General features: G+C 38.7%; 1 protein-coding gene across 1 annotated transcript in view; it reads right to left on the minus strand.

Annotated features, from left to right (window-relative positions):
- DDX11 (DEAD/H-box helicase 11) overlaps nucleotides 1–13,729 on the minus strand; it is a 50,781-nt gene that overhangs the window by 25,896 nt on the left and 11,156 nt on the right. The window contains exons 5-10 of the mRNA XM_072400089.1: nucleotides 12,751–12,896; nucleotides 7,550–7,592; nucleotides 6,696–6,803; nucleotides 2,909–2,996; nucleotides 2,122–2,321; nucleotides 786–938 (exon numbers count right to left, since the gene is read on the minus strand). Of these exons, the coding sequence (XP_072256190.1) occupies nucleotides 786–938; nucleotides 2,122–2,321; nucleotides 2,909–2,996; nucleotides 6,696–6,803; nucleotides 7,550–7,592; nucleotides 12,751–12,896 (738 nt within the window). The remainder of the gene's footprint in view (nucleotides 1–785; nucleotides 939–2,121; nucleotides 2,322–2,908; nucleotides 2,997–6,695; nucleotides 6,804–7,549; nucleotides 7,593–12,750; nucleotides 12,897–13,729) is intronic.

Raw genomic sequence — 13,729 nt, forward strand, 5'->3', positions numbered from 1 at the left:
TTCGCTAAGTTGGGCACTTCAGCATTTGTTACCTAGTAATCCCGCCTTTTCTTGCTGGTGTATTAATTCGCCTGTGTGGAAGTTATGTCATTCTTACATCATGACCAAAGATCAGAATCCAAATGAGATGAAGATGACAGAACCTGTGAAGGTAAGGAGAGTATCCCCAGGGTTTTGACTGCAACTGGGTCTGCCAGACAATGCTATGCTTTATGGTGGGGTTGTGTAAGTCTTAGGAATAGAGAAAAACACACAATGTATTTTATCTGTTTCATTTTTATTTTTTTGTATCTAGGGCGCTTTGGGATATAAATGTGATAAACAGATGTGATCAGTTTGATGTAAATAATTTTATTGAAGTGTGTTCATTTTTTAACACTTGTTTCTGTACACTCCAAGGGGGATGCTATGCTTGCACTTTACATAGACAAGCTTTGCCTCCTGCTTAGTCTACTTAGACAGTAGTTTTGGTGGAGGTTCCTTTCCCTTAAAAGCAGTGTGCCAACCCCTTCAGATTTTACTAAAGCAGGGGGTTGGGTTATTTTGGTTAATAAAGATGTATTGTATACGTCACATATCAATCATGCAATACAAAGAATTTTTCCATTCCCATGTTGGTCAAAGAAAATCATTACATTCATTAAAGAATGTTTGTTATGTGACATATACAATACGTCTATTTGCCAAAAAAACCCTGCCTTCCACCCTCCTCTTCATTAGTTCTATACTGCTTATTGTTTCCTGTTGAAAGAAAAGTTATTACTTAAAAGAGTATGAGGACTGACCTGGGCCCCGGTGACCTGTGAACTATACATGCAGGTAATGGTGTCTATTAGGTTATGGGCCTCATCGATAATCACTACTTGATCCTTCAACTTGATGCCGGAAGCGCGACGAGTGGACTCATGAAGCAGCATTTGGTAAGGTAATACGACCAGCTAGAAAAAATATCAGAAACTGGTAAGTGGACATGCAATTATTATGTAGACACATAGTCAATTTCATTACATGCACAAAATACTAAAATGAAAAAAATAATTACATAACTATGTCAGGACTAGTCAAAAATCAATATAGTCACAACAAGTTGTGTCAGTCCGAGCTTGCAATGGGAGAGAATTAATGACTGAGGATTAAGCAGTATACAGTATATACCTAGCTGGCCGGGGGTGTCTTCACTCCTCTCTGCATATACTGTCCACCTCTTACACCCTGTGCACTCCTCTTCTACACACACTGTCAATTTCCAAACCTTCTGCACATACTGTCTACACTCATAACCTCTGCACTATTCTCATATCAATGGAGCAAAAACGGTTCCAATGAACAGAGCAACTATCCTCAAATCCTCACAGAGAGCATTAGAATAAAGCAAGTCATAGGACCTGTTCTCCTTGAATCACTATGGTCCCCAACACTTTGTGGGGCTTTGCTTGGATGCACACCACCGCCTCACTTTTATAAATGTTGCAACCTGATCAAAATTCTGATGGGACCTAAGGAGTGAATAAACAAATCCACAAATCTCAATGAACTGAACCAACTTTGTGAAGAGTAAACAATTCCTCGATGTGAGTGATAAAAGTCATACAGAAAATTACTATTTAATTTTTTTTTTTATTCTGTCCTGATACATCAAACCTGATATTTGAAAGAGGATGTACTTTCTACTGCATATACAGCATGTCCTCTTATTCTTTACACTTCTCTTCAGCACATACTGCTCCACAACCTCCAAACTTATCTACAGCAACTGCTTTTTGCTTTGTTTTTTTTTCTGTTCATATCATCTGCCCCCTTTTTCTAAACCATATCCCATGTAATAATTTGTGCTTTACTTATTAAACTTTATTTATTACAGTTATTTGTCATTCCGCTAATTTTAGGTTTGAGTTTTTGAGGTTTGTAAACAATAGGTGTTTATGCAACGCAGACAAGCATTACTTGTTAAAAAAAAAAAGGCTTAGCACATCTGCTGGCTAAAAACTAGAATAAAAATATGCAATAATTCATACAAATATCTAAGTATGAAAAAAATGTAAAACATTTATATTTTCTTAGTCCTAATGAAAAAAAAAACAGTTTCTGCTAAGCACTGCTCTTTCCCCCCAAGGGACTTACCTGAGCAGCTGGGATGGCAAAGCGGCTGGCATAGTATGGACAAGCTTTCACTTCTTGAGCCCGCGAGACAAGCTGCTCAATGTCCTTCACCTCTACGAGAATTTCATCCCGCAGGAATTGCATCTGCTCATAGGAATAATATGGACAGGTCAATCTGCTTTCCCGTTTCTTCTTCCCTGAAGGCTCCTCAGGTTTCTTCTCTAAAAAGTAAGATGGTAAAGTGTTTATTACATCATGAACGGTCCTATACAGTTAATAATGGACAATACAAAAAACAAATCTGAATGTAAGTTTATAAAAATAAAATATGAAGACTTAAATACTTAACTTGCCCATTTAGGGTAAAGTAAAAGTGCCTCCTGAAAGCTCACATCCTAGCAAGGTGTAAGCACCCATACAGGAGACCACCCAGTGTCACAGCTTGCCCTGGGGGATGACATAAGTATAAGCCCGATTATGTTTTTTGGATAAGAATGTAAACCCGTTCATGTGGTCATCAGACTTCTATGCACTTCTGTTACAGTTAATGATAAATGCAATCACTGTAGGCTCTCTCTCATATACAAAAAGACCATTGAGTCAATATGTCAATATAAAGTCCCACAGTTACCAATCAAGTTTACAATTGACTTGAAAATTTAAATATGAATTATAATTCTGTCTACCCAGTCCTACCTCAGAATAACCCAGAGGATGGCACCACATATAGCTATGAAATGTCAGTTTCAAGTGTCTATGTGTACTTGTATGCAGTTTATTTACTTTACTGCCATTGAACACAACTTACCATGCTTATTCTTCTGCATCTCCATACAGCGATCATTGATTAGCTGCACCGTCCCTAAGCGGCGAATCTCATCATTTACACAAGCATTCTGTAGACACACAAGGCATAGGTAAGATTTATATCTGCTAACTTGTTTTGAAGGATTTACTCTGTATTGATACATTGGCCCTGATTTAATAAAGCTTTCCAAGGCTGGAGAGCATACACTTTCATCAGTTAAGCTGGGTAATCCAGCAAACCTGAAATGGATCTGGTCCAGAATTGAAAAGATTTGCTAACAAATAGCTAATGACTTTTAGGAAATCTATTCCAAGTTTGTTGGATCACCAAACTTTGCTGATAAAAGTGTATCCTCTCCCCAGCCTTGGAGAGCTTTAATAAATAGGCCTATTGGACCTGATATATTAAAGTCTACCAGACTTGAGAAGGTCATCATGAGTAGACCTGTGTGATCCAGCAAATCTGGAAAAGATATTTTAGGGATATATTCATATCATTCATGGCAATAAAAAACTACCATTGAATCCCTATTTAATCCCTATTCTGCGTAATATGTTGGCGCTATAAAAAATCCTGTTTATTATTAATAATTCAAACACATAGACCTGAAAGAATCCCTCTAGGGAATGTGTGATTCCCTGTTTTCTAAAGAGGAGAGGGATAGAGGGGGGGGGGGGGGGGGGAGTACCATACTTAAAAAAGATCATGCAGTCCAACTTTAAAAAGATTTTCAATTAAAGAAAAAAAAAAGCGAGGAGTAGGTTTTATTCTTGTCACCGGAATTCATCTTAATTTATCCCCTACCATGTGCTATACTGTGACAAAAACAAGCTGCTCATTTTCCATCCTGCAGAAAATGTAACCTTTGCTTCTCCTTCAACCATAATAATCTTTTGTCCTTAGATGCTCAGAGAATTCAATTTAAGAGTATAGCTAATAATAGAGCTGTGTGCACCATTGCATATATTACAGGGGAGGTGATATTTGCCGGCGATGGAGCAGCGATGCCAAATGGGACTTCTGTACTGAGCCAAAACCTGATCTCTACAGATCCTGCCCAGAATGGGGACATTATGTAAAAATGTGCCAGGCAGGCGACATGGGTGACTGAAAGTCTTGCAGGAAAATTCATCACTCTGTCTCACCGAAGCTGTCAGAACTTTATAAGTCTCATCAACAAACCTCAACCTACAAAAACACAATGTCCTTAGCAGCAAAACTTTTCTGATTATTTTTATTCTGCAACCAGAAGACAACCTATCAGATGCTCTGTTCAGGCCAGACAGATCAGCAAAAAAACTAAGTCCCCCTTGTGCCACCAAAACAGATCTGACCACTCAAAGAATGAGCTCCCTTTCATGTGATATATATATATATATATATAGATAGATAGATCGGGTGTCTTAGGCAGAAGGTGGAACGAAGATGGATAAATGGAAAGCGCAGGACCCAATCCAGGCAACCTCCGCAGAGATGGAGGGATCTGCGAAAGTAAAGGTGAGTAAGTTTTTTTTTTTTTTTTTAGTTTAGTTCTGCTTTAAGTAAACTGTCTCCACCAGTTTGCCTTTATGAGTGCATCCTCTTGCCATATCTTATCCAGGTAAATGATGCACATGTACCCAGCCATCATTATGATCTAAAAGAAAATGCACTTTATAAAAAAAACAGACAAGTTTTCTCCTTTGCTCCATGGTCCCACACAGTCCAATAAGTGGCAAGCTCCAATGCACTCTATGTTGTGACACTTTTCTTTCATGCCTTTTTTTGTAGCCTTCTGTGGAATCCCCCAGATGGGTTCACCGTTCCCACCCAATGTGAATTGATAAGCCTTGGAAGACCATGACCCTGTAACTGTTTTGGACCACTTTTGATAGGTACAAAACTAAACAGGGTGGAAACCACTCTTTTGTGCTACACCCTAATCAAAATTAATTTGTCTGGCCATTTAAGGCACATTTATTTATATTACCTCTCCTACATACTTCAGTTCTATCAAGCTGTCACCAAGTTATTTGTTGAGGACCAAACAACAGTATTTTTTTACACAAGCCATTTTCTAAATTTTCTAACACCACTGATCTTCTATACATATAGTGGGGTGTTGTCACTGTAGGATATAAAGTGTGTAGCTGGCAAAATCACCAGATAATAAACAAAGGAAAAAATTGAGTGCCAAAATAGAAAATACTGGCAAAATTCCAGCATCATGTTTGGACAATGGAATTGGAGCTTTAAATTCTCTGATTGAGCAGTATTCCATGCACATTGTATACTTCACTGCTGTCACCAAGTTAAGTATTGTCTATTACACTTCCCTCATTTATTCTTCACATCCTTAGTATTTTTTTTTTTTAAGGTCCACATGACATTCATTTTTTTTGGTACACAGGCTGTCGTGGCCCTCCTTAATAAGGATGAGCTCGGACCCCCTTCATAGGCCACTGGGCTTCTGGAGAATAAGGCTTCAATAAAGCTTCATCACTTTATCCACTCACTTCCCCCTGAACTGAATATCGTAGATCATTCACAGAATTTGAAGCTTTATGTACTAAACAATGCCCAGTTAGACACCTAACCTCATACCTATACTCTATCCTAATTACATCTGAAACAGACTATATACCACCATACTTGGGGAGATGGGCTCAGGATTTAAATATAACTATTTCGCAACGCGAAAAGGACCACGTTTTATCCATAGCTCACTCTTCCTCTGTTGGATCTACATATTAAGAAACCGGCTAGAAAATTCTGACTAGGTGGTACAGAGTGCCATCCCGGATACACTTCCATGTTCCCCGAGGCCTTAGAAGTATGTTGAAGATGTTGTGAGGAACGGGGTACATTTATGCATGTTTTTTGGGAATGCCTAAGGGTTCGAACATTATGGGAGAAGGTGCACAGGCTCCTTCCACGTTTCACAGATTTCCCAATCCCATTTGAAGCAGTTTTTTTCCTGCTGCATCATACCAGGATCCCAAAGAAACTATATTGTGGTTCCCTCCTTATCAGATAAATTGACGCGGCACAAGCCTGTATACCTGCATTATGGCGTCAAACAGGGACCCCCACTATTTCACAATGGTTTCAACAGATTCATGACATGTACATAATGGAAGACCTGACCGCCTCTATAAAAGGCATGGAAGACAAACATAACTAGCGATGGTTTAATTGGGTCCTATTTTGAGACTCACATGACTACCTGGCAGCCCTCCAAACCAATATTTAGGATCGAGCAATATCCGTATACCGCACATTTGTCTATCTGCCCAACATAAGTAACCCTTTGCTTCACATAAAGTTAACAGGCAATACATATACTGCTCTGATGTTCTCACCCTAGCACCTTCACCCCTTAACCCCTGTACTCCCTTCCACCTATCCTACCTCAATAACGCCTCCCTTATCCACCCAATAGTTTTTTATCCCCAATTTTTTTAATAAAAAATGAGTTGAGTTTCCCAGGACTAGAAATTTTCAGTGTGTACACAAATGTTGCTGTTATATGTTTTTGTATGCCGGATATTTTCTGACTTTTGTTTAATGTGTTGATGTACAATTGTTTTGTTCGTGCTTATTGTGTTATTTGTAAACCTAAATGTCCTAGAACCTTCTCAATAAAATTTAAATTAAAAAAAAAACATTGGTAAAATGGAAATGATAGATATGCTAAAAGAAGTGATTGCTTACAGAAACAGTTATTAAAAAAAACAAATATATATTCAAGACAACAGCATACATTAAGAAAAAAAAAAAAAACACACAGAAACTGGTTTGTTGGTACCTGGCGAGATCCCAGAGAAACCAGCCTGGTCTCCTTTCCAAAAGGACTTTTTTGAAGCTCGTGGACAAACTGGGAAAGCTGAGAGTGAGTGCGGCTGCAGTAATAGATCTGTGAACAACAATAAATTATATCAGACCATCACAGTGCACCGCTGATAGGTGACAATCATGAGTTTAACTAAAACTACTAAAAAATAACTCATTTGGCAATAGTTACACTTCAGCTAATGGAAACGTTGAATAACTTCAAAGCAATTTTCTATATTTTTTCCTTTTTATATAAGTATCAGCAGTTTTTACTGTTCTATCGTCATGAGGCTTTCTCTGTGATTAGTATCTAGTTATTTATATCACAGGTGAGCTCATTTTAGTTGCTCTGGGATATGACTCAGCTCTGTTGTGCTATTCAAATGCAAACATATGCAGTGCAGTAAAGCACAGCTAGATCTCACTGTTCAATGATCTGAATCCAGTAACCTTATCTTGTCGCTTTAGGTTACGGCACTATTCACTTCAGCTTTCCTACGTGGACAGAGTCTTTATATGGTAAATATTCAGACTGCAGCTATCAATTTTATCAGTGCATAATAAGCCTTGTACATCACTGGAAATGATCTTTTGTAGTGCACAGTACTGTTTAGGTCTATAGAGGAGAGCGCACAAGCAAGCAGCACCCCACTGTGCTCTCCACCACAGAAATACACATGATGTCAGGGGACCGCTGTACATGTCAGATTTTTATCAGGGATGAGCATAATAGTCTCGGGCAACTACTATCTAACATGGGGAGGAAGCTTTAGAGAATCTGTCTGATATTTATAATGCTTTAAACCAAGCACAATCTGTGGTACTAACCTTGGTTACATGTTCTTCCTCCAAATCATCCTCCTCATCGAGCCTGCAAGCACACAAGGAATATAAACTTAACAAGTTCCACAGTCAAATGAGCATACCATTGACATCATTGCATATAATAAATGAATCCCTTGAGTTCATTAGTCTCCCAAACAATAGAGCTATTCTACCCTTTTAGACTGCTACTTACAGAACTGGATGAACATGTGACTCACGAGCAGGATCGTCAAAATCACAGTATGGTCCATAGCCCTGTGTAATTTATGATGCTATCTACTTGTTGGTTTTCTTTCACCCACAGCAGCAGAATGTCATGCAAGTGAATATATGCTAGAAAAGTCACCATTAAAATCAACCAGCTGATTTGCACTGCAAAGGCAAAACATAGGTTTATCCTAAGGGCTGTGAGACATTTGTGGACGGTGTATATATAACTCATAGGTTTCTTACATACACATGGCGAGTGGCTCTTTGTAGCCGGACCTCCATATTACTCTCAACTATCCACGTGACTTCATTTTTGTTAGCCAATTGATGTTTAGGGCTCTCTTTCTGCTTTGGAATCATGTTGCTGGATAAAAATGCTGACAGAACACAAAAGGTAAGAGTGCCGTCTGTGTGCTTTTTGGAAATTATTGAGGGTATCCTGAAAGGCAGGAGCTGGGAGCCCGGAAGAACCAAAAAGGTTCCCAACCTCATATTTGAACCAAAGGGAAAACACTGTGGCCCACCACAGATCTATAATGGCCCTTAGTTAGTGGCTCAGTCTATGAGAGCTTTTGTTTTTTCAGCTATAAACTTGATTTACAAAGCCCTCTTGCACTGCCTCGCAAAAGAAAATGCAGCACACACCTATCCAGATTGGTCTTGGGTCTCCCTTTTTTATGTAGTTTATCACTGCCAATACCAGTTAAGAATGTCCCCTTTACAAGGGTTAAAGATTAACTTGTTGCAAAGAGTTAAATATGCAATGGAAAAAGAATTATGTGAAGCGTTTTATCAAAAAGTTTGTAATTCTGTCCAGCTGCTTTGAGTTTCATTCTACTTCCAGAAAAAACAGCCAGGAAGGAGACAAAAATGTGTGTTAGTAATAATGAATAGAATGGGGTCAGCTTCCCACCTCCATCCTTCTGATTAGACAATGAAAAGAGTAGTAAAAGCTGCAAGTAAAAATAAGTTGAATGATTTGATTTTACTGTGGTTGGAAAACATGGCAAAAATGGAACAATCTATGTAGTTTAGAAAGAAGAAAAAACAGTCAACAGATTACAATTTAGGAGGTATGTCAAGAATTGACTACAGGTAACAGGGATCATCAATAAGCAGCATAGGTAATCCCAATATGGCAGGGAAAACAATAAAATTGGTCAGAAATCAGCAAATAAGTAAAGAAAAGTCAGCAAAGAATAAAGAAAAACTATTGGGGAAGAAAAGGAGTCTTCATGGGTAACAGTAGGAAAAAAACAGCTAGCATAAAGGTGGGGAGAATCTCAACCAGGACCTAGGTGAGGGGGTGGGGGGCAGCAGATGGGAGAACAGCAATAGGGGGATTGTTCTATGAATCTCATTATATATCAGAAGGTGTGTTGGAAGCATTGATGTAATTTTTGCTTGGTAGGGGAGTTCAAGGTACCGATAAAACGTTCCCAGGTATCGGATCAGTAAACATATCTTTGTTTTTGGTTGTTTTATTAAGAACAACTGCATGGTGGGGGGCGAGGAATTGATCCAACACTGCAGCTATATTACTTTTAACATTATACAGTACTAAATTCAATAGCATTCTTTAAAGCTACATGTAGTTCAGCTTTAAATTTACCTTGTACATGTAACTTTACCTTGTCTTTAAAATCTTTAATATGCACAGAAAACACAAAATAATGGTTCTGCTTGTCTCTGTGCCACAGATGGCTGACCCTGCAGCTGACAGCATATCACCAAGAAAAATGTCACCCACTTGAAAGGTAAATGTGTATCTGTTTGCATTCACAGGGAGCTAAAGCCTCATTAAAAAAAAAGCTGGGTAAGCTGTGTCAATAAAGATATGTCAGCCGGGCGCTTTAAAACAAACCGCAAATCAAAAACATTCTACGCCATGCATGCCTTGTCACAGAAGCGACAAGTGAGTCAGGCCAAATCCACATCTACCTTTACACAGATTTGTGTGTCAGTTCCATTATAACATCAGACAACAGTATACCTGCAGTACAAACTGGGTGCCACATACCGGCCTCAAGACAACACAATGCGCTGGCAAAACTAAAACAGACTTGATATCTTTTCAATAGGGCTATTAATCCTGACCTGTCATAATGTCTGAGCTCAGTAAGCCGTCATTTTGATTAATTGTAAAGCAATTTCTTACTTGTGTACTGAAAACTGATTGCTTATTATAAAATTATGTCTGTAGAATGTTGGAAAAAAGTCTGAGGGAGCTGTGCTTAAAGAATCCTGCCACAGTCTTGTTTATAAATTTTAGAAATTTAAAATAGACCTAGTTTAGATGAGATGATTTTTGTAATACTTTATTCTTATGTCCTTTTTGGAGTCACAGGAACACAAGAGTCTTCAACTTAAAAAACAACAAAAACTTAGGCTACGTACACACGTTAGATAATGGTCATTGGAAACAAACAATTAAGGGCGGATCGTTCGATAATTGTTAACAAAAAAAAGTGCTTAACAACAGGCAAAATGAGGGATGTCATTGAAAACGACAGCACAATCTTTGTTTAGGATCCATTTGGGCGACGATCGTTAGCTTTCTATTGTGTGTACGGATGCGTGTCGGATGATAGTTCGTTGCAACTACACAATAACTGTGTGTATGTTTTCCAATGCTGTTCTCTGTCCTTCCTCTTCTGATCCACTTTCCAGCGCTGTTCTCTGTCCTTCCTCTTCTGATCCCCTTTCCAGCAATGTTCTCTGTCCTTCCTCTTCTGATTCACTTTCCAGAGCTTCCAACATTCAGACAGTCATATTGCAGAGAGAGGTAAGTGAAAAGTCTTCTGGAGGAACGTTTGTTGGCAAAATAAACAATCTTTTGTATCACTCAGAGGCGTTATTGCTGCTATGTCACTTCTTCCTGTACACGTGACTTGTATCTTTCAATCGATCATACCTACTGTATGTACATTATTGGTGGATTATCTTTGAATGTTCGTATCGTTACATCTTGTACAGAATTGTGCACTATATGATTGTTCAAAACAATTGTTATAATCGTTGATCTGTCGTTAATCGTTCGTTTTCCAATATGTGTACGTAGCCTAACAGGGAGCAAAACACCAATAGTCTGCGACTCACAGGCACAGGAGGAAACTTAGCACTTAGCCTGGGAACCCATGAATGTAAAAATGTCTGCAACATTAGGATATGCTTGCTTCTTAGACAGGACGATGGATTCATCCACCTGTATGGAAGCTAGGATCGGGAAGGGAGAGCTTTATCAACTCCAATATCCATATTGTTCTGAGACACATGTGACCACCCAATCCTCAAAATTCATTACATTTTATAAACCAGTAGAACAGCTATAAGATCCCTATATATAGGAGGAGGTAGGACCATCTGATGGTGACATCAGACATAGGGAACCATCTATTGGGCTGGGAATCTCTTTAGAGAACCTACCTAGAGTGAAGTGAAGAGATAAACCTCACTTCCTGGGGATAATAGCAGATTTAAGATTTTGGCAGATGTCCAATCAGAATGAAGCCTATTCTCTATAAGGACTCATTTAAAACCTCTCAGGAGCAGCAGAGTGTTTGACAAAAGGGTTTCCCTGGAAGGACTAGTTAATCCGTCCATAAGATGGGTCCCAAAAAAATGTAGCAGGGCTATTGATGGAAATGGTGGGGTAACTCGAAGAAGTGGCCCTGGAAACAAGTGGAGGGTACCTGGTCTATTCTAAACACATTTTGTGAGGGACCTTCAGTATGGCCAGATTGTTGGACATACATGGCTAACAGTGCAAAAAAAAGAGATCATGTGAAGGATGAGAAACATCCTCTTTGCTGTAGTAAAAGGATAGGGATAAGAAGATCTTATCTTATCCCCATCTGGTTTAAGGGGCTTTTAAGGTTGTCAAAGAAACATCTAATCAGAACAGAGACATAGGAAGAGTGCAGGAAAGGCACCAGAGATGAGGCAGAAACCGAGAATATTAAACTTCTGCACCAAAACAGTCTGAAAGAAAAAGTTACAGAGATTGTCATAATTCCCACACTAACAAAAGTATAAAAGAAGTGTCTTAGGAGGACCTAACTGCCTTAGAAGTTGTGTATATATATGAGAAATTCCGGATAAAGAGATGGGGAGGTCTGGATGACAAGTTTAAGGAATTAGTTATGGGAGTAGAGCTTTGTGGAGGATACGAGACAATCAACTAAGAGAGTAGACCACCAAAGGCGAGGAAACTGGAAAACCCCCATTAAATGCTAAAGGGGTAAAAATGATGTTAAATTTCCCTATTAAGGATGGCATCAATAGACAGAAATGTACAACAGTTCTAATCATTAGTATAAATCTAAATGTATTTTTAAGTAAGCAGTGTTCAATTTTGACTTTTTAGCATCTAGCCGTATACAGATTGAGGGTGGGGGAAACAGCACAAGGAGGCAATGAGATGTGCTGCAGTGCTTATGTACTGATAAGAAACATGCTGACAGGAGATGTGAACAGAGAGATGAGTTTCTCAGTCAGTTCCTTCTCCTTTCACTATCCAGTCATAGGCAGGGACAAGACCTACAAAAGTGGTAATAACGACAGCAGACTTATACATTAGATCGTAAATTGTGTAGTGAGCTTTTCTTCATACAAATACAGCACCATCTTTGTTTAGGGTGACCAATTCACTCTTACTTTTTTAGAAATGCTTTATTTCTTTGGTATTTTATTCTTTAATATTGTTATCACGCATTTATATACAGTGAAACTTGCACTGCTTCCTCCCAGAACAACCTTTGGGGCAGCCAATTACAACTGTGGAGGGTATTGGAGTACCCCAGAGTAAAAACGTACGCCATTTCGGCCACCCTGCCATTATTCATGTTATGGGTGGCTGACACGGTCAATTCAACATAAGGTTTAGGGAAAAATATAATATTATGATTTAATTATGCACTGCAATGTATTAAAATTTCACATTTTTGTCACAATTTGCCTTCACTAATTATAGTTTATAACATATATTCTCATACTCAGTTTGTCTCTTTGAGTCCTCATCGCTCTCATATTCTGCGAGAACCAAATCTTCCTCTCCATGCTCCAAGTCTGCGCCATCTTCTCCTGAGAGCATCTGCCGACTGAGCTGCAAGAGGCGCATTGTCTCATCCTCCTCCTCTCTCTAGAGATACAAGAGAAGTAGCAGCAGATAAAAGCCAGCACACTCGCATACAATATCCCGCAGGACCAGCAAAGCATCTACGATGCATATTTTAACAGAACTATTGCAGAGAAAAGAGATCAGAGTTTGCATATTCATAAATGGTCGTATATAAGGCAAAAAATTACATTTAGCAGATAAGACAAGCTGTAAGGCTACTAAAATTGTAATATATGTAATCGTACGCTGACAGCAAAAAGAAATTAAAGTAGATATAAACCTCGACAGAATTTAGCTTTTAGTTTGCTTAGTGCAATTAATTTCATAAACAATTTTATACAATACTTCTTTTAACTTCGTTTGCATCCTTTGTTGCATCTCAGTGTTGCTAACCTCTTGAAACCTCATTGCAGCCATATTAGGTCCATATGTACTCCATAGACCTGATTTATTAAAGCTCTCCAAGGGTGGAGAAGATACACTTTCATCAGTGATCCAGCAAACCTGGAACGGATTTGGTCCAGGCATGAAAACATTTGCTAGCAAATGACTTTGAAGAAATCCATTCCAGGTTTGCTGGATCCCCCAGCTTCACTGATAAAAGTGTTCTCCAGCCTTAGAGAGCTTTAATAAATCAGGCTCAATGTCCGCATGCCTTTTTTCTAGTCTTTGTGATCCAAAACACATGGATAGCTTTGACATCCCTTAGATGTGTGTGCTTCTAGCTGACAATCTGCCACCGAATAATTTACTAAAGCTACATCTGTTCTAAAAGCTTCAAAATAATATTATTTTGTCTACCTCAGTCCTGGATAAGGTCTCATGCTGCCTGTCAGCCATCTCATCATGGATGT

The sequence above is a fragment of the Pyxicephalus adspersus genome, chromosome 2 (assembly GCF_032062135.1).
Source record: "Pyxicephalus adspersus chromosome 2, UCB_Pads_2.0, whole genome shotgun sequence".
In the NCBI taxonomy this organism is placed as follows: domain Eukaryota; kingdom Metazoa; phylum Chordata; class Amphibia; order Anura; family Pyxicephalidae; genus Pyxicephalus; species Pyxicephalus adspersus.